Here is a 23,086-nt window from a genome sequence, read left to right as displayed (position 1 = left end):
CTACCTGTACATTTAGTTATTGGTCGAGGTACCCTTGTTTTAACTTGAGTCTCTTGATTATTTTGATACGGTACTATTCAGATGTGGCTATGTTGAGACTGAGATATAGGCAGCCATATCAGGTGCTGTGCTCACTTTAGAGTGTGATTTGGAAACATTTGCAGTGGGTTGCGGATTAGCTGAATTTTTGAGATTATTCACGAGTGGTATTGTCAATTGGCTGTCTTCACTCAGTCTCCAAACCACAAACAGGTAGTTTCAACACTTCTGAAATTGTTTCTTGTTTTATTTAAACTAAACTGACAGTCTATTATCTTTAATAAAGACGGTATTTTTGCATCACACCGACGTGCATCTACTTTCTTTAGAGTTCCCCTTACTCTAAGTAAAAACACTAAGGGGTGGCGTAGTCTGGCATTTATTAATTAGGGGGCACCACGTGTGTTTTTAGTTTTCAAATCGAAGAATATGTTTCCTTACGTTAGAAATGCTGACGAATTCAATCATCATGTACAAATCGCATACAATCGGAACGACTTGAAATAGAAACCATTTTACAAAAGGAATGCTTTCATTGTATTTTAATATTTTTTATACATTCACAAAATCAGTATGGGAAACAATAACCTCTTAAATGTATGCTCCTATGCTCGTTTGTTTAATATATCTCTTTTAAACTCCAACTTCAGCCGCCGAATAAGGAGCTGCGAATAAGTAACCAAACGAATCTGAAACTGCGAATAAGTGACCAACTTCAGCGTCGTCTCAGTTCAAATACAAATTGCATGCATTAATATTAGTAAACAAGAAAAAAAGATAAGAATAGGAAAACACTGACCTCGCCTACACTCCGTAAATGTTAATAAAGAAACAACTTACCCATTATTTGAGCGCGAACATAGTATTAACCAAACAAAACGAAACTTTGACAGACCCCGTCGGACAAGAAAGTTAACATGTTTGACACTAAAAGTGCGTCATCGGGAAGTGGGTTGCCAGATCCTCGTATACAAACTTCGTTGTAGTAATGAAAGAAGATGTATTTTCATAATCGGCTTTACTGGACAAGTAGTAGTAGTAGGCTACTCACAGTACTGTCAGAAGTAATATGCATTAGTAATAGTATAATAGTAATAATCAGTAGTGACTATGTAAGAGAATGGCGTTGTGAAAGCATTACACAGTGCCTTATTGAAGTCAGAGAAAACAGAAACCATGCATGGCACATGCATGAGTCACTTAGTAATTCAAAAATACATAAGCTGCCAAGTCTCAAGTTTAAATCTTTTAAGCCACATAGCCTATATTTTTTAAGTGTGGTTAAAATTGTTTTAAATATTTGGAGATCTGGTTTTCGTCAATAAATGTATAGATAAGGAACTAAACTAAAATGTGCTGTGTGTAAGTGTTTAGTAATCAAAATAGTCTTCTATACAGAACAGACCAACATACGGTGCTAAAGTGATGTACTGATCAACATCTGTCATAAAATAATGCTAATGCAGAGCATTTGTAGTTGAACTGAGGGTGAATCTAAATTCGTGTGACGCTGTCATATGAAATTAACATTCAGATTCAGGCAGCAAAGGGCTAACAGAGTCAAAATGTCTACGCCAAGACAAATTTAGTAACTCATTATAGTAGTAACTGTAACATCCGCTTGAGCATCTCAGTTTTAGAAATGTTCTCACTGCAGGTTGGTTTGTGTTCAGACAATTAACTCTACATCCAGTAAACTTTCTTCAGAGCAGGATTAGTGCACACTGAATGTTGACATAGAAATTAATCTGTGCTCAGTTTCTTTGGTGAAACCAGTTTGTGTGAGCTGCAAACAGATCAGTGTTAGCTGCTAAATCTGCTTTCTGAAGTACTCCCCAGGTGTTGAGATTACCCATCGCTTCTGTTCGTTCAATATTTCTAGAATTGTCACGGTTATACCATGTCCTTCATTGATTGATCAGTTTGCATTCCTTTCCATGTTTTCTGTGTCTCTTTGTTTTGTTTTATGTTTAATTCTACGCCCTGTTCTGCCCTTTGGTTGTAATTGATTTCACCTGTGTCTTGTTTCAATTTCTTTGGTATGTATTTAAACGCAGTCTTTCATTCAGTAGTTGTGGGTTATTCTTGTTGCGTCCTTATGTGCTAGTTTCTTAGGTTATTGCGTTAGAGGTTTGATCATTAGAAGTTTCTGTGTGTTTGTAACTTCCTGGTAAAACCGTAATCCTGCTCCGTGGTATGTCTGATGCAAGTAGCGAGTTGTCTCCTGATATAATTGTGAACGTCTTGTCTGGTTTATGTGAGTTGAGTATTTTATGTATTAGGTTCAGTGATTGATGGTGTGTATGATAACTTCCTGGTAAAACCGTAATCCTGCTCCGTGGTATGTCTGATGCAAGTAGCGAGTTGTCTCCTGATATAGTTGTGAACGTCTTGTCTGGTTTATGTGATTTGAGTATTTTATGTATGTGTTCAGTGATGGTGTGTATGATCGTTGACGTTTCTTAGTTTTGTTTCATCGTGTCGTACGTCTGGATGTTTGATAGGATCATGTATTGATAACGTGCTTGTTTGTTTGTCTGTCGAGTAGTGATGTGTTGAAGTAAGAGTTCATATTATGTACGTCTTGTGTTCTACATGGTGATAGTTTCTTCTTACCTAAAATGTTTATCTGGATTAGTTGTTCAAGTCATTGTCGTGATGTAAAGTTTTGTCCATGTATATTCGTTGTTTTCGTTTCAGTGATCTAGTTTTGTTAATCTTGTTTCTTGTTTTGTGGCGTGAGCGTCATTATTCTTGAGTCTTGTGTCCTGTTAATGTCTGAATAAAGGAGGTTTTGATCAGCATGCCTCGTCGTTCTCGTAAACGAGTCTCGAGTCTGTGTTTAGGCACAATGTCTTTATCTCCTCTCTCTGAGGTCCCTGAGCGTTCTCCGGTCTCATCTTCCTCGCAGTCGTGTCTTTTTCCTGATCCCTCAGATGTTGGATCGTTACAAGAATAGTACTCTATAAAAAAAGGTCTTGGCATGTGAACACACAATCATTAAACTCATTTCAAGTCATTGTATATTGTTTAAGACTATTTATGTTAAGAAATACTTTAAATTATCAATCCTTTTTGCCAAAGTCTTCTTAATACATTTTTTTCTTGTCTTTATTTGGACATTAAGCTTTGAAAAGTAATCCAAAAGTTACATAGTACTCAGATTAATTACTTTAATTTAGTAATCATTTGGATTGTGTTACAGATACATTTATTAACAGGTAATCAGTAATATGTAAGGGAATACATTTGTACAGTTCCCCTCCCAACCCTGCGTGTTCCTGACCTCTAACCCAGGCTTCTGGGACACTGAGCAAAAGGCAGTGTTACAGTAGCACTATACAGCTGAATCCGGTGGTGCACACACGGCGATGACGCGTTGAACATCTCAGGCAAAGCATGCAGAACAAAGAGAGGAACCACTTTCCCATTCATTAAACAGAACTGATTTATTGTGGAAGGCCAGCCCACGCAGAGCCCTGCCATCTCTGCGCAAGACACACCTGCTCATACTTCTTTAACATTATTTACTTTTTTCTTTTTTTTTTATACACGTATTTCATAATTTCGTGAGTTTTGAAATACTGAAAATGGCAGAGCGTTCTCCCTGTGAGGGTCTTCAGTCATGCATGTTACCGAGTTCACACTTTAAAAAAACAAAAGAGGACATCCCTCAGACGAAAAATGAACACCCACCATAACACTTCCTCTAATTCACTAGAAAATAACGTCTCAATTCGGCCTCAACGGGTCTAGAAGCTGAAAAACGGATGCAGTCACACAAACAGCCAGCGCTCACACCCTAAACGTCTACACCTCCCACATCACAGTATTCTCCTTCCACATAAGGTCACACAACTGAAACTCACTGTTAACAGCAGGGGGCGCTATTCTCCCAGTAAATCAAAGGCAAACGGTTCTAAAGAGGCTACAAAAACCAGAAGAAAAATTCAGTAACACAACTAAACAATTCAAAATAAAACTCAATAAAATTATCTAAACAACCCCAAAATACTATATTTTATGACTTCAATAGTAACCATGATAAAAATTAGTAATTTTTTATAATTGAAAGACCTGACTCATATCTGCACTTCAAGCCATCACCACCAGGGGGCAACAGATGACCGCTCTACCTACAGCAGAAAAAGTCACATCTAGGCCTGGTTTTCAAAAAAGCTCTGCAGCATTAAGATTTTACCTCAACCAATTCAACAGCAGTAAACAGCTGAATATATTACACCAAATGTTTGTGTTACAGTGCTTCTGGAATTCAGGGTCGGTGTTCACAAAAAAGAAAACTCCCAACACATCCTGATCTTACATATCATGGGTCAGGTGGTCAGCAGTGATGCTATTTATAATAATTAAAAAAAGAATAATAATTAAAAAAAGATTAAAAACAAGAGAAAAGCACTCCTGCATTGAAATGCTTCATGAATGTCGACAGGGGGCAACGGAGTAGCATCCACAATACCCTTCTGGAGTGCAGCATGACAGGAATGAGGGTTCAGAACTGGACCCCAACACCAGAGCGTCTGCTGCACAAAACAGAAGGAACAAACATGAACACAGACTGCACACAGAATTCTCGGCCGGTTCTAGAAGCTCGTTGCAGTTCTAGAGCTGGAGAGCAGCTCTCAACCGGTTCAGACTGGCTGTGGGAGCTGCAGGAGCGAACGCAACCAAAACCATTTCAATAGTTCATCCAGGAAGTGGATGTTCTGTTCAGAAAGGCATGTTCGAGCAATGTCTCAAGTATTGGGAGCCGTGGGAACGTTTCTCAGCCGTCCACATTCATGTTCGACTCTGGTCAGGTGGCCACTGAGTGCTACTTTGGTGCTTCAGCTACTGTACCTTGGCTGGCGTGAGGGGGATGATGGAGGATGCATTAGAAGCAAAATGTGTACAATACAAATCTCTGCTCCAGAAAGTGTTTTACGAGAATAATGAAGTCGTCATTTACAATCTGCACACAATGAGTCACTGTATCTTTATACAACATATGGTTTCATGTCATGGGCTGAAACTCTGCTGAATTGAGCTGGTGTACGAGACTCAGGAGCAGGAATGATGTCTGTGTAACAAAGACAGAAACAACCATCACACAGGTTAAAGGCAGACTGGGTTCAGCTGTAATCTCGCACATGGAGGAATACTCCAGGACAAAAGACACACTAATGCCCTGCGAAGATCACAAACTGTCCCCAACATGGGCCATCGTTTATGTGGAATTCAGTGTTACGTTTCACAAAACAGATCTGAGCAAAAGAAATAAAATTAAGGAAAATCAAAGTGCTTTAGATTAGTAAGTGGAAATGGTGCGTGGGACTTTCATGGATTTCTGCTTGTGTGTTTAAACAGTTATGGAGAGCGTCCACTAAAAGGCCTATTAACAGGAGTTTTAGAAATCATGTCCTACATTAAGGTGTGAGGGTTTTCGGTTCGCCCTTGGTTAAAAGTTCAGAGGTTAAATGTCAAAAGTCAAAAGCGCCAGTGCACTTCTTCAGTCAAACATTAAAGTGCATCCCCTCATAATCTGATGTGAAAAGTTCTACCAATTTAATCCCATTAATCCCAGTGTTCTAGGAAGTGTCAGACTTAAGAAGGAAAAATAAAAATAAAAAACACAAAACCCAAAAAGAACAGGTGCACTCCCAGTGGCTGGATTTCAGGACGTACATCCACACTGACCAGTGGAAGCATATCTTCACAAACGTCACACCCTCATTTGTCAAGATGAACTTCACGCTTAGTACATAACGAGAACAAAACCCAACCACCGTGTTCGTTTAATCTGTGACTTCTTCATCTTTTAAAATCCTTCATGTTTTTAATAAAGGCTTAGGTGGATTAAAACCAACACTGGCAGGACGGTGTTCATTAGGGTCACACAACGTTGCAAATGAGGAGGCAGCTACAGTGATTCCATTCACCTAAACAAACAAACAAAAAAAAGAAAAATACACTCTCCCAAAGTAGCTGTTCTTCATCGGACGGCACGTTCACAGAAGAACTAAGTGCTTGGATGGACTTCAATTCCTAGTGCACCTCCCAGAATCTCCATCTCCTTCATTCTGTTCTGGTCCAAAGAGCAAAAAAGCAGCACCAGTTGTAGACCAGGAAACCATCAAAGAAGAACTGGAGCGAGGGAGCCAGAGAAGCCGCGGAGACGAGACAGAAGAGGAACAACCGATGGATGGCAAACCTTTCCGTTCAGACACTCCTGCACAGTGACAGCTCCACGCTGAAGGACGGCTTCGACAGAGATAGAGGACAGAGTGGATGTGGAGAGAGATAGAGTGTGTGTGTGTGTGTGTGTGTGTGTGTGTGTGTGTGTGTGTGTGCGCATGTGTGTGTGTGTGTGTATGCGCGTGTGTGTGTGGGAAAGAGAATGTTTGAAAAGGTACACGCAAAGCTAGGACGACTCGAAAAGGTCTATGGTGCTCAAGCTACTCAATAGCATGCTACGATTTTAAGTGTGCGTAAGACTGAAATCCACCAACTCTCCTACAGTGTTGAACAAAGGTACCAAAATACCCCAAGCAACACGGTCCTCATTAGCCGTACGTGTTTGTGTGTAACTGCGTTTGCAGGAATAAAGGAGGGAGGGACAGAGCTTTTTAAGTGTCTATAATAATCGCACGCGAGTGTGTGTAAGGGATATGAGAATTAAGCATGATCGCAAGTACAGGGAATGCGCGTGCAGGCATTCGGCAATAAGATGCAAATGTAAAGGTTTACATGTATTCACATGTATTACATGTATTTTTTCGTATGTGTGTATAAGTGAGTGTGGATGTGTGTGCATACACCTACACCTCCCTGGGTCACAGTGTCTGTGGTTCGGCTGGGACAGTGTGGGGGCTTGAGGGAGGCGAACGTGGGGGTGACTGCAGCAGGGGGCTGAAGTGCGGGGACGGGGCCATACACGAGGGGGCAGCTGTGGGAGACGGAGGCAGCCCTGATGGCACCAGGGGTCCGGGCAGGCCAAAGGGCCCAGTTGGCGACTCTGCGGGCGCCTGGTTGTAGAAGAAGAAGGCGCACTGATGGATGAACATCTCGATGATTGTCTGGTAGGTTCTCGTGGCGGTCAGCGCGTCCATAGTGGTGAAGTCGGGTCGCATCAGAGTCGGCCAGAAACAGATAGACAGGTTCTCGCTGGTCATCAGGTTCACTCGGTTCCATTGGCTAACCCTGGGGAACAAAAGATAGGGTAAAAGAAAGAAAGAAAGATGAGGCGTTGTTGTACTCAAAGTGAAGCAGATAGTGGAAGTCCATGTGGTCCCAGAGGGTTTGTAGCTGGTACCAAAGTTATATAGCAGTATAAGGAGAGTGGAGGACTGAGGCAGTGGGTCACGTACTTGTTCAAGTGGCTCATGACGTGCTTGAAGACCTCATAGTTCTCGCGGGGGAACCTTCTCAGGATGTCCTTCATGGTATGCAGCCTCTGCTCCCGCTCGGCGATCACTGGAGAGCCAGAACAAGCAGAACCAGATTACTAAAGAGAAATATCGTCATCGATATTGAGCCCCCTCATTTGCCATGTTTCCTGGTAGTAAACTTCCTGCTAGTGCTATTTCTGGGTCTGCCATTGTGATGCTGCTTCACCATGAAGACCTAGACAGGCTTTCACAATGCATTATCAGCTGTGTGTGAACACAACGGATTCAGTGCAGGAACTATCTCCAGAAAGCCCGTCATGACTCACATCAGGCATGTCAAGAGAAAACGCTAGCTGGAACTCTCCCAGATACAGGCATTACATCTCTAGGAAACTGTCAAGAGGCCTTCCAGACACATTCACTACTCCCTACACCAAATTATCCTGCAGATAGAAAATCTACAATGAAAGTACTATGTGCATTTTTAGACTTAAAAGAACAGGATGTCAATAATCAACCTCGGTGTCCAATTGGCCAGCAGTGAATGAAAACTCAAAGCTGCCAGAGAGGATCCTGAATACGAGCTCATACTAAAAAATATAAAAAATATTATAAACCTGTTTATAAATGCTGAGTTAGCATGTTTCACGGTCATGGAAAACTGTACGATAAAGCCAAAGGTGTCTGGAAAAGTGCTTAATCATACAAGTGTCCCAAGAACTCAACCCTCATCAGATTTTCATGGAATACAAATAACAGAATGCTATGGCCAGCTTCAAAGCAACAACTATATGCTCTTGAAGTAAATGTTCTTGTACGTAGCTTTAAGTCTGTCGAGCTACTTCAGGATGTTGAGGTTGGCTGGATTATGAAATAGTTACAAATATTCACTATTAGTGACAAATGGTGACAAATATTCACCTTTATGAAGTCTTAGTTTCTCCCAAATGTTTTAGTTTTCTAGACTTTTCTATAAGGCTGTATTACTGTCTAGCTCTGCAATTTGCACTCTCAGTCTTTTTTTAAGACGATACCCAGTCCCCATTCAGGAAAACCACCCCCACTACCTTCCACCCCCATACTTCACCACTGGGGTGGTGTTTGTTGTGCCATATTTTTTGTCAATTGTGATTTTTTTTACACCGCAATCAAAATTTGTCCTCCGCTTTTAACCCATCTGTGCAGTTAGAACACACACACACACACACACACACACACACACACACACACACACACACACACACACACACGATTACTAGGGGGCTGTGGTGCACACGTGCCCAGAGCAGTGGGCAGCCCTAGCCCGGCGCCTGGGGAGCAGTTGGGGTTGGGTGCCTTGCTCAAGGGCACCTCAGTCATGGCCTCAGGTCTGGGAATCGAATTGTTTTGATGGTGTTAGGTTTGCACCACACAAAGAAATTTGGCTTTTTGAAACTTTGTTCCTGGTAAACTCCAGATATGCTTTGATGTGTTTTTCATTGAGTGACGACCACTTTCTAGCCAACCCCGAGCTGTATGCAGAGCTCTTGATACTGTTCACCTGTGCACTTCCACTCGTCCACCACAGAAATGCAGCTTGTTTAAAGTGACTGGTAACTTCTCTGTGCTTCCCTGCCCAACTCCCCATTCTTATGTGGAGTTTTGAGGGACGGCTCTGTCTAGACAGCACCTGGTTGGTGTGATGAAGTTTCTGTTTCATCAGAACTGATTCACGGGGATAACCAAACACTTGGATATTATTCTGAAGCCTTTTCCTTTCTTGTACATGTCTATAATTTTATCTCTAATGTCCTCTGGTCTTTTTTTCCACAGATTTCCTTCAGATTCACAGTCTGGACAACGACACTGGAATCAATAAATAAATGTTTCATTTTCTGGATTAAAAAGTAAGAAAATGTACAAAAGCGAATACTGTTAGGGCTGAATCCTTAAAGCTCTTGGAATAACAAAACAATGAGAACCTGCATATGGAGCCGTAGTGGATCTGAACAGATCCAGAAGCAGTGTTTCTAGATCCTTAACCTGATCTATTACAACATAGCAAACAGACTTCTTGAAAGAAAGATTTCAAAGCTGTAGGATTGCAGTGAATCACACTGTCACCTTAAGCACACTTACCAATGCATGTAGACATGGTAATAAAAGGAATTTGACATCTTTTCACCTTACTTCTGCAGGATTAAAATTTAATTTATTAAGCTGCTTATATCTATCTGTCTGTGTTAAAGTTCTCTGCCGTACAATGTGTGGCGAGAGAGTCAATCCTTGAGTGTAGTGTGTAGGTGCAGTCTGGGTGGGTGGGGTGTGTTGGTGTACTAAATGTAAACCAAAAGCTCTTACTGAAGGCCTCCACCAGCTCCACCTGTGCGCTGTAGGGAACCAGGGGCTCCGGCAGCTCGGAGAAAAAGCTCTTCAGAGCTCCTGCTACTGTGTTCACTGTGAAATCCTTCTCGACCAGGTCCAGACCATGGTCTTTGTAGAAGAAAGATGGAGAGACCAAACCAACAGAGAGAGAGAGAGAGAGAGAGAGAGAGAGAGAGAGAGAGATGAAGAAAAGAGGAAATGGATAGGGAAGGAGGAGAGGCACTCAGAAATCAAGGAAGTGAAATCCAAAGTTCTTCTCCATCAAATTCATCTTTCTACAAGTACCTCACTTACAGATTCATTCCTAAAATTATTCCCCTTCAGACTCCTGAACTTCAATCTAATAAACTACATTATTATTTTTCAACTTCTAGAAGGCATATTTATGAAGGAACAACAGGATGGGTGTTTAGCAAAAGACATTCTGAGGTGTCAGATAAATGATAATTTAGTTCAAATAAAGCATGCTCTGTACAAACCTGGCATTCTTTTAATTGCCACAAGTCATTAGAGACAATTTTCCTGAAGTTTCAAACATTTCAAACTATCCCACCTTGTGGAAACATCAGAGACAACCTGAACTCACCCTGCTCAAACTGCCTCTGCATGCTCTCCATCTCCGCCTTGTTTCCACTCACCCTGTATATACCCTCTGTAGTCAAACCTGGGGAAGACAGAGAGAGGAGGGTTAACCTTCAATTACACGGGCAAGAGAAAAGTCTGAATGTTATACATGTTCCTATTAAACACCACAAAAAAAACACTAAGTAGTTTTTCTTGATAATCTCACTTCCCTGTTTTTTTCCGTTTGCACGCAAAATCAGGAATTTTGTGCAGTTCCAATATTTTGCAAGATGTGGAGGATGGGGGTGGGGGGGGCAAATGAACAGTGATTCAGTACTTACAGAACACCTAATAACACACAACTTGTGTACTTTACACAAAATTATTGTGAAACAAATGTACATGTTTGGGTAATTGGTATGAGAAAAGAACACATCTTTTATCTTCCCAAGAACATCATAAATCCAGACATCAAGTGTTTTGAGTAAACTACTGAGAAATAAAATAAAATAAAATAAATAAATTAAATTAAAAGCTGTGACAAGTTCTGCTTTCTATGAAATGTGATGCACCTGACAAAACCTCAAATACACCCATACACAGTGAGATGGGTGAGTCAAGGTCAGAAACTTTCAGATCCATATTTGACAAAATAGCATGTGACAAAAAAAGGCATTTCCAGATAAATAATTTTCTGCTCCTCAGCCTTTATCCTGGGTACAAAGAACTCGGTGCAATTTCATGTTTTGCCTGAACTAAAGCATTCAACCCATCCAACTAATGACAAAACCTATTAAGGCTCTGCAGAGTCCAGAATACTGGCTCCATAATACTTTCACTGAACACTGCACATAACAGAGTTATAGACTGTCCTATAGCCGATCTAATTTGGTCAGAGGTCATTCTATGTACAGGTGAGGAAGCAGGTGCCTTGTGCGAAACTTGATCTGAAAACGTAGAGCTCTACCACGGCATCTAGGTATGTGAGTCAGAGTGTATTTGCATGTCCAATGTCTTATACTGAAGACTCCTTTTCACCTGAAGGAAAAGCATGAAATAATCTATAAAATTACCTGTGGCCTCAATGTAGCGGATGCATTTGTCAATGAAGAGTGGGATGGGTCGGTCAGGTGACACCACGCTAACCAACGGCACCCCGAAGTAAGAACCCTCCAGAGGCTTGGAGATGGAGTGTCGGGGCTTCAGCCTGGTTTTCTACAACAAAGAGTAGAGACAGACATTTGGATTTAGTACATCTGAACCTTAAAATATTCGCAAGGTGGAAGCCTGTTACAGTACAAGAAAGAAGAAAATAGCATGTAATTAACTTACTTTTCCTGGTCGACGAAGGCTCCTCAGAATGTTCCTCTTCTTTGGATCATCAACTTCCTCGATAAGTGTTTCTCCCTTCAGTGTTGTTACTTCATCATCCTTTGTCTTTGGAAGGACGCCAATCTCATCGTCACTGCCAATGGAGAAGCTAGTTCGGAAACTGCTGAACTTGCCCAGACGCTTTGAGCGATCCCGGTACAGCCGAGGTTTCACTCCTGCCGCAGAGAACTTACGCCGACGCTCCAAAGAGCTGGCATCTCCTTCACTGTCGGAGCCGTTGCCGCCTCCATTAGAGTGCATCCTGTTGGAGTTGCGGATTGTGATGATCTTACCCTGTGTGCTATCGTGTGGCACTGAGTAGATGTTCTCTTCATGGCTGGGTCTTGGCTTAGTAACAGCATCCATAGGCTCAGCATAATCCGAAGGATCGTAGACACCATCCCCACTAGGAGGCCAGGTCACATTAGAAGTAAGAGAACGCCGATGACTGACTGGATCCATATAGGGGTTAAAGTTGTGCTTTCTGAGGTCAAAGGTGACACTTGGTCTGGGCCTCACTTGGAGAGGGGCTTTGTGGTTCAGCTTATTTTCAAAGGTGCTAAGTTCAGAGATGACAGAGAACGTGTCAGCTGAATCCAGGTCAGGCAGTCTAAATCCACTGTGAGAGGTGAGAGTACCATCATGGTAAGGAGGAGATGCTTCCATGTCCTCTTCAGAGTCTAAGAGCATCGTGACAGGACTTGGGGAGCCACAATGGGGTGAATACACATTCTCATTTGTGCTACTAGCCTCTGCATTATTATCATACAGGTGAGTGGCCTCAACAAGTGTCCTCTTCTCCAACACTTCCATTAAGAAGGGTTGTAGAAGGTCTATTCTGTGATGTCCTCCAACAACTCCACCCGGTCCACAGACTACACTGGTAAAACGCCCCTCAATTTCATGGGCCAGTTCCTCACCCTGGACCAGCAGTTCTCGTGCATAATCAGAGTCCGTGAGCTCTGCCTGGGTTTCTCCTACAGCTAGCAGCTGGACTGGAACGATGTCTGGAACTTCACAGAGAAAGGCACACAAGGTTTCCAATGAGGCCTTACGACGAGCAGAGTAAACGCCTATATACCCATGTACCAGCCGACTCTTGCGCATGGTGAAAGAAGCATGATAGGACAGCAGAGACAGTTCTATTGTCTGTCTGTGGCCACTGACCATCTGTTCCAGCAGCACCGACGTACCGCTGCAATGGGGAGATGTCGGCCTGCAGTGCTGAGGCAGCAAGAACGGTGCAAGAAGTTGGTCCACGTCGTAGGAATCTCCACACATTAGACACATGACAACACGCAAGTCTGCCTCTGGACTCTGATCTTGCTGCAGATCTTTGATGCTTGGAGGCAGAGGGGGTGGTGGTGGGGAACTGCTATGGAACACATTTCTCCTAGAGTCCAACAGACCCCTTAAGACCTGGTTTATCTGTCTTTCATTCACATTTCGCCCATAGCCTGAGCCAGGGGAGGCAGGTTCCAAAAAATGACACTGAAGTCTTACAGCTACCTGTTGGCCCTGGGAGATTAGCATTTGAGCAGTCTCCCCACCAATGTCTCCCAGTGCTCCCACTCCTCTTTTTGTGATCAACAACAGAGACAGAGGAAGTTGGGCTATATGGTTTTCCCTTCTTCCAAGTGTGGACTCTCGCAACTTCTCAATACTCTCCATTACATAAGACAAAGATTCCTTGGAATTGTACAAACACAGGCACCCATGAGGTGCGAAAGTGGCTGTGTGGAAGGAGTTGACAGGAAGCCTCACGTTGCCCTCAATGGGCCGAAGTACTAGCTCATACATTTTGCCATCAAGTACATAGCGGTCATCATTGGTACACAACGACCGAATCTCGTTAGCTAACTCTCTTGCTAAACCATCTTTACCCAAGATCACTAGGTTTATCCTGTCTGCTTTGCTTTCATTTATGTGGGACTTTCCAAAGGAAGGGTAGCGTGTGGGGAAGCACAAGGCTAATATTTGTTCAATCTTGTTGTCAACACAGTGTGGGCAGCTAGGACAAGTATCCTTGGTTGGGTGGTAGACAAAATGGATGTGCTTTAGAACTAAAGCGTCTCTCTCTGCCTGTAGCTTCTGTAATGCCTTAAAACGCTGTTCATCCCCCAGTACTTCCTGAATTGCTCCCATCTTTTCTTTACTTGGCTTGGCATCCACTTCAAGTTCATAAAAAAGCTCAGAATACTCCAACAGAAGTTCCTGGAAATCCTCCTTTGCCCTGTCAATGATCACCTTCTGGTGTCTGTTGTATATGTCCAAGTACTCGGTTTCCTCCAGCCACTGGTAGAAGTCTTCATTCATAATGAAACTGCGTGCTTCTTCCCATGGCTTACCAGGGGTCACGAAGGGTGATGATGCCAGTTTCATCTTGAACTCATGACGCATCTCAGCACGCCTGCTCTCGTTACGCAAATGTTCAAGGTGTGCATCAAAGATGATTTCCGCTGCAGTCGTGTCCAGCACATCGAAGGGTATTCGTTCATCTTCCATATTGTCGAGATGTGGGGTGTCCTCCCATGGTGCATCCTCCAGTACCACAAACCAATGGTCAAAGTCCTTTTTGGATTCAAGCACCTTCTGCACCCCAGACCAGCTCAAATGCTCAATTTCATCCAATTCAGATACTAAGGAATTCAATGCCAGTGGAAGAGTACTTAAGTATCCTTTACGGCGTCTTTCGATGTGTTCCTGCTTCAGACGATGGATATGCTGCTGGAAAAGCTTTTTGGCCTTGGCTGTACCCTCTAGAAAGACATATTCCTTGTATTCTGGTGATGTCTGCATGCGCCGGCTGGTATTGGGCCAGGTCTCATTGTGATTCTTTACTATGTGGTTCACCAGCCATTCATAGCGGTCCTTCGCAGAAGCAATTAGTTGACTTTGATGCTTCAGTGCCTCAAAGTAAGGTATTATCTTGGCTTTGCCTCTTCCCTTATCAATGAGTTGAAGCAAGGTAAGGAAAGCTAAGTCCACGTTCACATTAGATCGGGCTGATGTTTCAACAACCTGCAAGTTCTTCTTAGTGATTGCAAATGTATGAGAGTCCTTGATGTAACGCTCAACACCTTCATCGCACTTAGTGAGGACCAGAACAACAGGTTTTTTTGTCTTTCCTAGGTGATTATAAAGGTTGGTGACAAACTTCATTTGGTCATCAAAGTTGCGATTCATCCCTCGACTGACATCAACACAGAGTAGAAACCCGTCTACCTGTAGCTTCCCCTCGGGCATTTGCTTTTGCTCAAAATCCTGTTCCAGGCCCAACTGGTCTGTACAAAAATACATGAGCTTTTCTGCAGAAGCCAGTTTTGTGGAGGCTGCCCTTTTGATATAAGGCTGCAAAGCTGTGCTACGATGTGGCTGGAATGTCTGGTCATCAATAAACTCGGTCTGCTCGACCACATGCATCCTGCTCTCTGTGCCATCTTCCAAAACACGCTCCACTTCTCCCCAAAACAGGAAGTGGTCATTGTTGACAACTCGCCCACCAAAATCGCTGGTGCTCAACACTGATGTGTGATCAAGATGAAAGTCGTCTGCGCTAGGACGGACAAAGCGATTACAAAGGCAAGACTTGCCAACGCCACACTGGCCTTTCTCCTTTTCAGTACCCGAAAGACCTACAACAACCAGGTTGTAGGTGGTCGCCCGTGAATCTTGCTTCTTTGCCATCATCGTATGCGGGCACTCATGTTGCCTTGCCACAAAGCTTCACACTGGCTCTTTGTTACGAACAGTTATGTTTTGTTTGATCACATTTGTTTTTGATGTGACGCCATATGATCAGTTTTGCTTGTGTGTTTCTTGCCCATATTATAGAGAAACCGGTGCAGAAGAATGTAAAGGTGAGAGAAAAGCATCAGAGTGTGGATTGAGGGGCCTTTAGTGATGACCATCCTGAAAAGGGCAGAGAGACAGAGAGAGAACAAGCGAGAGAATTATGTTAATACTTTAAAGTAATTACTTTAAAGCTTTAATACAAGATGAAAGAGAATAAAAGTTAATTTTGGTTTAACAATACACAAGCTGACTATGTCTCATATGTGTAGCTGCTACTCGTCACTAAACATCTTTAAAACAAATGATATATATTCACTATATGCAAAACACTCCAGATAATAAACCACTTTGCATCTCTGATAAGGGTTATGTTTGCACAAACCAATGATCACATTACCCATTTAGCATTATACTAATTAATAATAAAACTGATGGATGTGCAGATTCAGTATCATTCCAGTCAATACAATGATGTAAGAATAATAGTCCCACTGGGAGCTTGCTTGCTCACTTACTATGTTAATATGAGCAGCAGTCACAAGCATTAAATCATCAGGGTAGTCAGAAAATACAAACGCTTCATGATTCACACACTACAAGCAAGATCTGCTGCAGAAATACAAGCAATAAGTAATGAGACAATATCAAACTCTTTATGGGCCCTTTTCTCCTATCCATTTCTGAATATCCATCAATCAATATTACTCCGACATATGAGACCAAATTACTGCTATGTCCATTAGTACCAAGTGCAAAACATACTGCACTTTTCTATTCTGCCTGCATTTCTGCACGGCCAGCTCACCTTATGTAGCTCTGACCAACTAAATGTCCACACACCAGAATGTTGATCAATTTAACGAGCTGCAGGGATTTCTCCTAGCGTCTCCAATGTGAATATGAATAAATCCATTTTGCATAACATGAGGTTTGTTAACATACTAAAAAGACACGCTGTAAATTGTCAACTGGCCTTAGTTAACCTTTTATTTAGCTTAACTATAACTGTGGAGAAATTAAGAATTTAATTTTAATAGTTGTCTTTATTCTAAGCCTTGATACCTATGAATTTCATACCTATGAATTTGACTTTCTCATTCTGTCTCTCGTTGCACACCCCCCCCCTCTTACACACACACACACACACACACACACATTCTCTCACTCTCTCTGCTGGAAACGTTAACATAATGAAACTAAAACTACTATATTCCATCATCTCATCCACTGCACTCTTGACAGATGGTGAGGACAACCTAATCCTCTTACGTCACATGTCCTCTCTGGACCAATAACTGAACATGAGGGATGAAGACATATCAAATAGCTTGGACATGCAGTGAGTGTTTCCTGTTAGCCAACTACATGGTCAGACAATCAGAAGCCATGTAGGAAGCAAATGAATCAAATTTCATTACAGAAAGAAGCCTTCATGAAACATAAAAACAAGGTGTGTGTATTTGTTATTATGGATGTGGGTAATATCCACCCAAAGTATTGTGAATACCGTCCCTGCAGAGTAAAAGCTATCCATTATGTATACTTCAAGATGCTGCAGTCAAAATTGTAATATAAAAAGACTGCTATTACTAATAATAAACAGTAGTACGAGGACCTATGAAATAACCCTGAATCTCACTGCAACAGAACAGGCAGATTGCACATGGACTGAGCTGACAATCATGCCAGAAAGAAGCTGTTAAATTTGGAAGGGAAGGTTTTGCAAGATTAACAAATTTCACTCCTCCACCGTCGACATTATACGTCAGTGCATCACTGGAAGAAGAGCGAGTGGAGCCGGGTTCCTCGCACGCTCGTAGCGGCCGGACGGCAGCTCACAGGTAAGAGCCACTGTGCTCAGACAGGCCGCGTTCAGTTCACCGTCAGAGGGACCAATGCCGGGCCAGTGCTATGCCATGGTGCTCCTGGAACACGACCAGAACACACACTCTAACACAGAGTATGTAAGCTACTGAACATTTTGTGAATAATCAAAACACTGTAGTTAATCCCAGCCCATGGTGTAGAGCAAATGTATTATCTTAATCCAGGTATTCCATCAGTATTCGTTATGGCATCTGGTCAGTTGGTGATCTTAACTACATGTTCACATATAATGAAATTTACACAAACCACGAATGACTACCTTTGTATTCATTACTAACGCACCTGTCAGTGAAGTCACTTCCTAATAAGAAAAGGGCAAATTTAAAAGCAACGTTTTCCATATCCTGGTGTCTCTGAGATATACACAGATCCCCATGAAAACATGCAGTCAGTGAAATAAATGTCCAATATGAAAACGCCCGTTGCACCACAGTACACACGGTCAGTGTGAGCTTTGCTTGGTCAAGCACAGTAGTAACAAAGGCTAGTGACCCAACACCACTGGTGTTTTTATTTTTACAGAGACATGCCAGCCATCTGTTTGTGGGAACACATTTCAACTGACAGGCACAAAGTTCATTGGCTACAAGCATAAATGTATGGTAATGTATGATGCATTTGATCACAAAAATGTGCAAAAGGCAAACGCTAAATAAAACGCTATTGACAAACGATTTTCTGTCGCCTTGAGGTGTTTAAGGAGACGAAGATCAACGAAAGGCGAAACAAATGACTTTATCGCTATAAACCTAATAACCAAGGACTGAAATCCTGCCTGATAAGACAAGTGAACAATAACGACGGTGGGTTAACAGTCAGTTAGTGGTGCTCACATTAGAGGACGGTGTTAACATATCACCCAAGACTACAAGACTAAAGCGGTGACTACAACTTCGTCCAAGGAGACCGACGTGTAAGAGTGTTGGAGAGAAAACATCACCCTGTCACCACGGGCCACACACACACACACACACACACACACACACACACACAGCCTCTCCGTAACGGCCACGGTGCCGTTAGCCCGGAGACCACAGCGAGCCGCCTGGCTACAATGTACATCTTTCTACAGTGGGAAGCAACCCGCTCCCTCTTACTAACTAAATGTGCTTCCGTATAACGACTATTAAAAGTTAGACGCCCCGGGTTGTTGTTACTCGTTCGTAATAAAAAGAAACGTGACAGGATACACATGTCGCGCACCATTTTAGCGTCTGTCCGTTCTTCTTCAGACCTCCTCCCAGTCCAGGCCGGCGTGAAGCTCTTCAGCCGGTTCGGTACCGCAGTGAAGCAAACGGGACGCAGAATAGGATCCCAAAGAATTACAAAGTCGGCTATTTCACATATGACTTTTTTAATGGTTCTTGAGATGGCTTGATGTGTTTTCTAGAGCAGCTCCACGGGTTTCTGTGCGTAATCTCGGTTTAACCGGGCCGCTCGCGCTTTCGAGTAACGTACCCAGATGAAACAGCGGCTTGCAAAATCCTTCAGAACCGACGTCCAACAAAGAATCGCCCGTTGATTATTTTATCACGATGGTTTTCGCAAGGAAGAAAAAATCCTCTAGTTTTCCTCCGGCCTTACCACGTTGCTTTGGCCAGTTATAACGTCCTTTGTTGTGGACTAATATACCAGCCCGATCTCACCGTGCCCAGCGTGTGTCGCCTTCACTGCCCAACACGCCTCAATATCCCGCTTAATAACCCAACCATAAAAACGGAACGAACACGCGCTACCAAACGTGTGCTACACTGCAGTCCTGCTTGTGGGTGAACGTGTTTTTTCTTGCTAGCTTCCCAATAATGGCGGCCCGGCCGCCCGAACCCAGCTCCCCCCTCTCTCCCTTTATTCGTGGAGTAAACGGAGTCGCACAGACAGCCCAGACTCGCCCAGCGGCGCGTGCACGGCACTACAGCACCGAGCATATGGACCAACACGCACACCTACTAACGTGCACACTCGTATATACTCCACTATGGACCTTCAAGGACTACGACAAAATTATAACTTAAAAGGGATTTTGTTAGTATGTGGCCGTGACGTTCTTTTTTATTATTATTCCTTTATTTAGACAGGATAATCTCTTGAGGCTTACAGACTCATTTACAAGAGAGACCTGTTTTAAAAAAACAACAATATAAAAAAGTTATACAAAAAATAATACATACAAATCATTACAATTTACATGCAGTATCGCCAAAAAATAAACTTTCATTTAAAACAAGTGCAAGTGCCTATAAATGTATTTTCCAGATCTTTCAGTATAACTTTAAACTCGCCAAGTGTAACCAAACTGGACAGCTTCTGATTCCGCTGAAGCATGTTCCAGATGGAGGGACCAGAGAAAGAGAATGCCTTTTCCCAAGTTCAGAACGAATTGACGGAACACTGAATGTAATAAAATCTTGGGAGCGAAGGCTATGATGTTGCTGTTTACGTAAGAAATAACATGACAAATATGATGGTACCAGACGCAGAATAGATTTGTAAATAAATGTGTACCAATGTAGAAGTCTACGATTTTTCGCAAATAGACTACGACAGACTAGACTTTATTGAAAGTTACCTAATATTTTACAGACATTCACGCACCTAGAGACTTAGTTCAACTCGATGTGTTCTGTTTGGTCTTGATCTGAATATTTTCTGCGATTATGCAGTGTGTTTGATTACGTGGCAAAGCGCGTTGTTTTTTTGTGTAATGTTACAACCAATCGTTACAAAAAGCTGGTACTCTTTTTTTAAAGAATTGAGACAGTCATTTATTTTATAATAGGAACTGTGTTCTGTTATCACCTATACCAGCTATCAAACACACGCAGACTAAATGAAATCAGACGATGGACGTTTACTGGTCAATGTTTATTTTAATAGCACTATTGCTGGGTGGGTGTCATTTTCAGTTGGCACAGGTCCGGTCCTTATTGGTGATTGGATTGATTGATACATATCGGGTTACCTATGGAGAGCAAAACAGATGGTTAGGTTCTGGGCCAGTGACATCACAAAGTCAGTTTCTGGTCTTGAGCGTCACCGGGTACGTCACAGATGAGTCAATGTTTCTGTCAATCCAGCAGAAAGGTATTGAAATAGTACAATAATAGTATTGAACTGTTCAAATTTGCATTCTCACATTTTTCTTTTTTATTCTGACTTGGATTGGTATGTTAAAGTTGGCTTGAATGACAGACAAACAGACAGGTACATAAAACCTTTTTAATCCCAAGGGGACAATGCAGATATATTATGTCTAATAAACATTATCCACTTCATTCATTTATGTGAAAACCTCAGAGGTTGGAAAAAACCTCTAGGATTAAAAGTATTCAAATATTCTTTTGCATCTGATGGGTTCAGAGAAAACATGATGAATTCCTTCTTGGGCTTGTAGACAGCAGGTGAGAGGAACCGGAAACACCCGCCCCAGAGACTGATTACCTGTTTTAAGTGGCTCTGTCCAGCCACACAGTTTAAAGTTCGTCTATGTTCACAGGCCTGCGTGTGATAAAGAACCAATGCAGGTTATTTTTTTGGGTGTCCACGTGTGTGCTTTCTTCTGCTATGCTATGTTCACACAAAATTCAGACATCCAATTTCACAAATTCAAATCCAATAAAATCTATTTCCTACAAATACAATATATATATATATATATATATATATATATATATATATATATATATATATATATATATATATATATATATATATATATATATATATATATATATAGTGTGTGTGTGTGTGTGTGTGTGTGTGTGTGTATTTACACTCACTTTGCTGTCCGTTTACTCCCACAGGTAAGCCTTTTACCTTTGAAAGTAAAAAAAAAATGTATGTGTGTGTTGTTGGAAATGCTCGTAAAATATACATTACTGTACATTAGTACCTATACAATACTGGTGTTATAAAGTCATGTTGGGAATGCTTGCTGGCTGTGTTATTTTGAGAAATGTGACAGAGAAACATGGATTATAAAGATGCTATGTGATTTCATATGAAGAAAACATTGATTCAGCTAATGAGTCAACTAATAAATATTCAATAACTACTCAATTAATAACAAATATGTATGTTTCTAACTTTTACTACTGTCTGTAACTATCCAAAACTATCCTATTAATGCAACGTGTCATTGTTGCTGTAATCCCAAGGCACGTACTATGTGAACTGACATCTGAAAAAATAGCGTGCCATTAAAAAGATCTGAATCTAAACTAACGTTTAATTCAATGTTTGTTATACTCACTGAATATGATTGCAATGCCCAAACAAAACAGAACAGCGGCGAAGATCAGTCCTCCTCTTCTGATAACCTCATAATCTCAATAAAGAAGAAGTTTATGCGTATACAAATTGCCACAAGGTGGCAGCACAATCATTTCGACATTCAATTGTGTTGCTGTCTATTGCCGCCGCCAGCTTTACAGGACTTGGTTTGGAAGTCAAAGTAATGTCACTGGCTTTACCATACGTGAAGTCATCATCAGGGTACGCAGGGGTTTCTACGAAAACAAATGAAACAGACAAAAACCAGTTTTTCCTAAATATAATATTAACGATGAAAGGTGTATATTATTTCACAGAGATCTCCAGCCAATCTGGACCTTTCTGCAGAGTTTCAGCTAATTAAACACACGTTTTGAAGACTTGCATTAGATGCATCATAAGTGTTAATTAGAGAACTTTTCTGATTCAGCATATTCAACTTCATTAGGAAGATATCTGTCCAGTAATGATGCTTAAGGTCCCTTTCTTAACATTACATATCTGATCATGAAATAGCCTATCGTAATGATTTCAGAAACATTCCATTGATTACGACTAATATCCGAATGTAAAATTGGTCATCCAACTTAGCAACGTCTCAAATTCTGCGGTCAATTTAAATGCCCTCTATTGGCATACCATGTAACTTTCAAAATACACCCAAATATCCATGGGACACCTGCACATCACAAAAGCAGTCAAATCACACAACAGAAGGACAGGGCAGCAGAAGGCTCAGGGGTGAAGCCATTAGAAATCACTCATTAACTCAAATGTACTGTAGCGGAACTGATGCCTTGTTTGTCTGACAGGGGTCATTTGTGTTGGGACGAACTCGTGCTTTTTGTTTTAGAGTTCTCCAACTCCACAAAAGAGCTCATGGTCCCTCTCCTTCTTATACTGGGTCACTGCGGGGGTGTGCCAACCCCCCTCTGGTGATTACCTGAGTCAGAGTTCTCCCTTCTGTCTACAAGTTAAATAGTGCTGTATGTGCTTCAGAACGAACGTCTTTAACAGCTGAGAATCATCAGCATTTAACCCATCAAGAGGTTCACAAACAAATCAAGACAAATAAGACGATTGTGAAAGATCTGTTCATGATGCCCTGATTATCCCTGGGTCAGCCATTTCTTAGTAACAGGATGTAACAACTGAGCCCATGAAGTATATTTGAAATGAACTAAAGAGAACCACTGAAATATACAATTCCAACATTTTTAAACTACACCCAAATGCTCGTTTGTAGGTGCCTGTTGAATATGCATTAAAGACACACAGTGCACTCTGACCTACCTTGGCTCATTGTTGTGGGGGTCTAACTCAGGTCCTGTTAGAGCTGGTCGTGCTGACTGGGTTTGATTGCACACTCAAAACAGGATGCCAGTCAGTACAGTTATAAGGGTCGAGTGCCA

The 23,086-nt window shown here is 41.9% G+C and overlaps 3 protein-coding genes across 12 annotated transcripts in view; all 3 read right to left on the bottom strand.

Annotated features, from left to right (window-relative positions):
* Positions 1 to 951, bottom strand: part of LOC143497405 (GTPase IMAP family member 8-like) — a 58,394-nt gene extending 57,443 nt beyond the window's left edge. For all 9 annotated transcript variants that reach the window (XM_076993323.1, XM_076993325.1, XM_076993327.1 and 6 more), the window contains exon 1: positions 880 to 951. In XM_076993323.1, the coding sequence (XP_076849438.1) occupies positions 880 to 883 (4 nt within the window). In that variant the 5' untranslated portion in view covers positions 884 to 951. The remainder of the gene's footprint in view (positions 1 to 879) is intronic.
* A 2,570-nt stretch (positions 952 to 3,521) lies between these two features.
* LOC143497396 (rho GTPase-activating protein 35-like) lies at positions 3,522 to 19,311 on the bottom strand. Of its 2 annotated transcripts, none has more exons than XM_076993299.1 (7): positions 18,609 to 19,311; positions 11,685 to 15,635; positions 11,426 to 11,567; positions 10,375 to 10,452; positions 9,765 to 9,896; positions 7,404 to 7,509; positions 3,522 to 7,236 (listed from the first exon to the last, which is right to left on the bottom strand). In XM_076993299.1, the coding sequence occupies exons 2-7, from the start codon at positions 15,411 to 15,413 to the stop codon at positions 6,870 to 6,872; spliced, it is 4,554 nt and encodes a 1,517-aa protein (XP_076849414.1). In that variant the 5' UTR covers positions 15,414 to 15,635; positions 18,609 to 19,311; the 3' UTR covers positions 3,522 to 6,869. The 2 variants fall into 2 exon arrangements, with proteins under 2 accessions (XP_076849414.1, XP_076849415.1); XM_076993300.1 differs by having other exon boundaries at positions 18,864 to 19,311.
* A 937-nt stretch (positions 19,312 to 20,248) lies between these two features.
* Positions 20,249 to 23,086, bottom strand: fxyd2 (FXYD domain containing ion transport regulator 2). The gene is made up of 6 exons (XM_076993350.1): positions 22,968 to 23,086; positions 21,875 to 21,910; positions 21,655 to 21,729; positions 21,182 to 21,218; positions 20,844 to 20,900; positions 20,249 to 20,364 (listed from the first exon to the last, which is right to left on the bottom strand). The coding sequence occupies exons 1-5, from the start codon at positions 22,975 to 22,977 to the stop codon at positions 20,876 to 20,878; spliced, it is 183 nt and encodes a 60-aa protein (XP_076849465.1). The 5' UTR covers positions 22,978 to 23,086; the 3' UTR covers positions 20,249 to 20,364; positions 20,844 to 20,875.

The sequence above is a fragment of the Brachyhypopomus gauderio genome, unplaced genomic scaffold (genome assembly GCF_052324685.1).
Source record: "Brachyhypopomus gauderio isolate BG-103 unplaced genomic scaffold, BGAUD_0.2 sc110, whole genome shotgun sequence".
In the NCBI taxonomy this organism is placed as follows: Eukaryota; Metazoa; Chordata; class Actinopteri; order Gymnotiformes; family Hypopomidae; genus Brachyhypopomus; species Brachyhypopomus gauderio.
Note: the sequence above shows the minus strand (reverse complement) of the source record. Positions and strands in the feature narration are given on the sequence as shown.

What these genes read in the sequence shown, in the direction of transcription:
- LOC143497396 (XM_076993299.1), bottom strand. Translation starts at nt 15,413, where the DNA reads ATGATGGCAAAGAAGCAAGATTCACGGGCGACCACCTACAACCTGGTT. An exon ending in GCCTTCGTCGACCAGGAAAA is followed by an intron (nt 11,568 to 11,684) that starts GTAAGTTAATTA and finishes TCTTTGTTGTAG; the next exon opens with AAAACCAGGCTGAAGCCCCG. An exon ending in CCGCTACATTGAGGCCACAG is followed by an intron (nt 10,453 to 11,425) that starts GTAATTTTATAG and finishes TGTCTTCCCCAG; the next exon opens with GTTTGACTACAGAGGGTATA.
- fxyd2 (XM_076993350.1), bottom strand. An exon ending in GGGCATTGCAATCATATTCA is followed by an intron (nt 21,219 to 21,654) that starts GTGAGTATAACA and finishes TTACTTTCAAAG; the next exon opens with GTAAAAGGCTTACCTGTGGG. An exon ending in GGGAGTAAACGGACAGCAAA is followed by an intron (nt 20,901 to 21,181) that starts GTGAGTGTAAAT and finishes TATCACACGCAG; the next exon opens with GCCTGTGAACATAGACGAAC.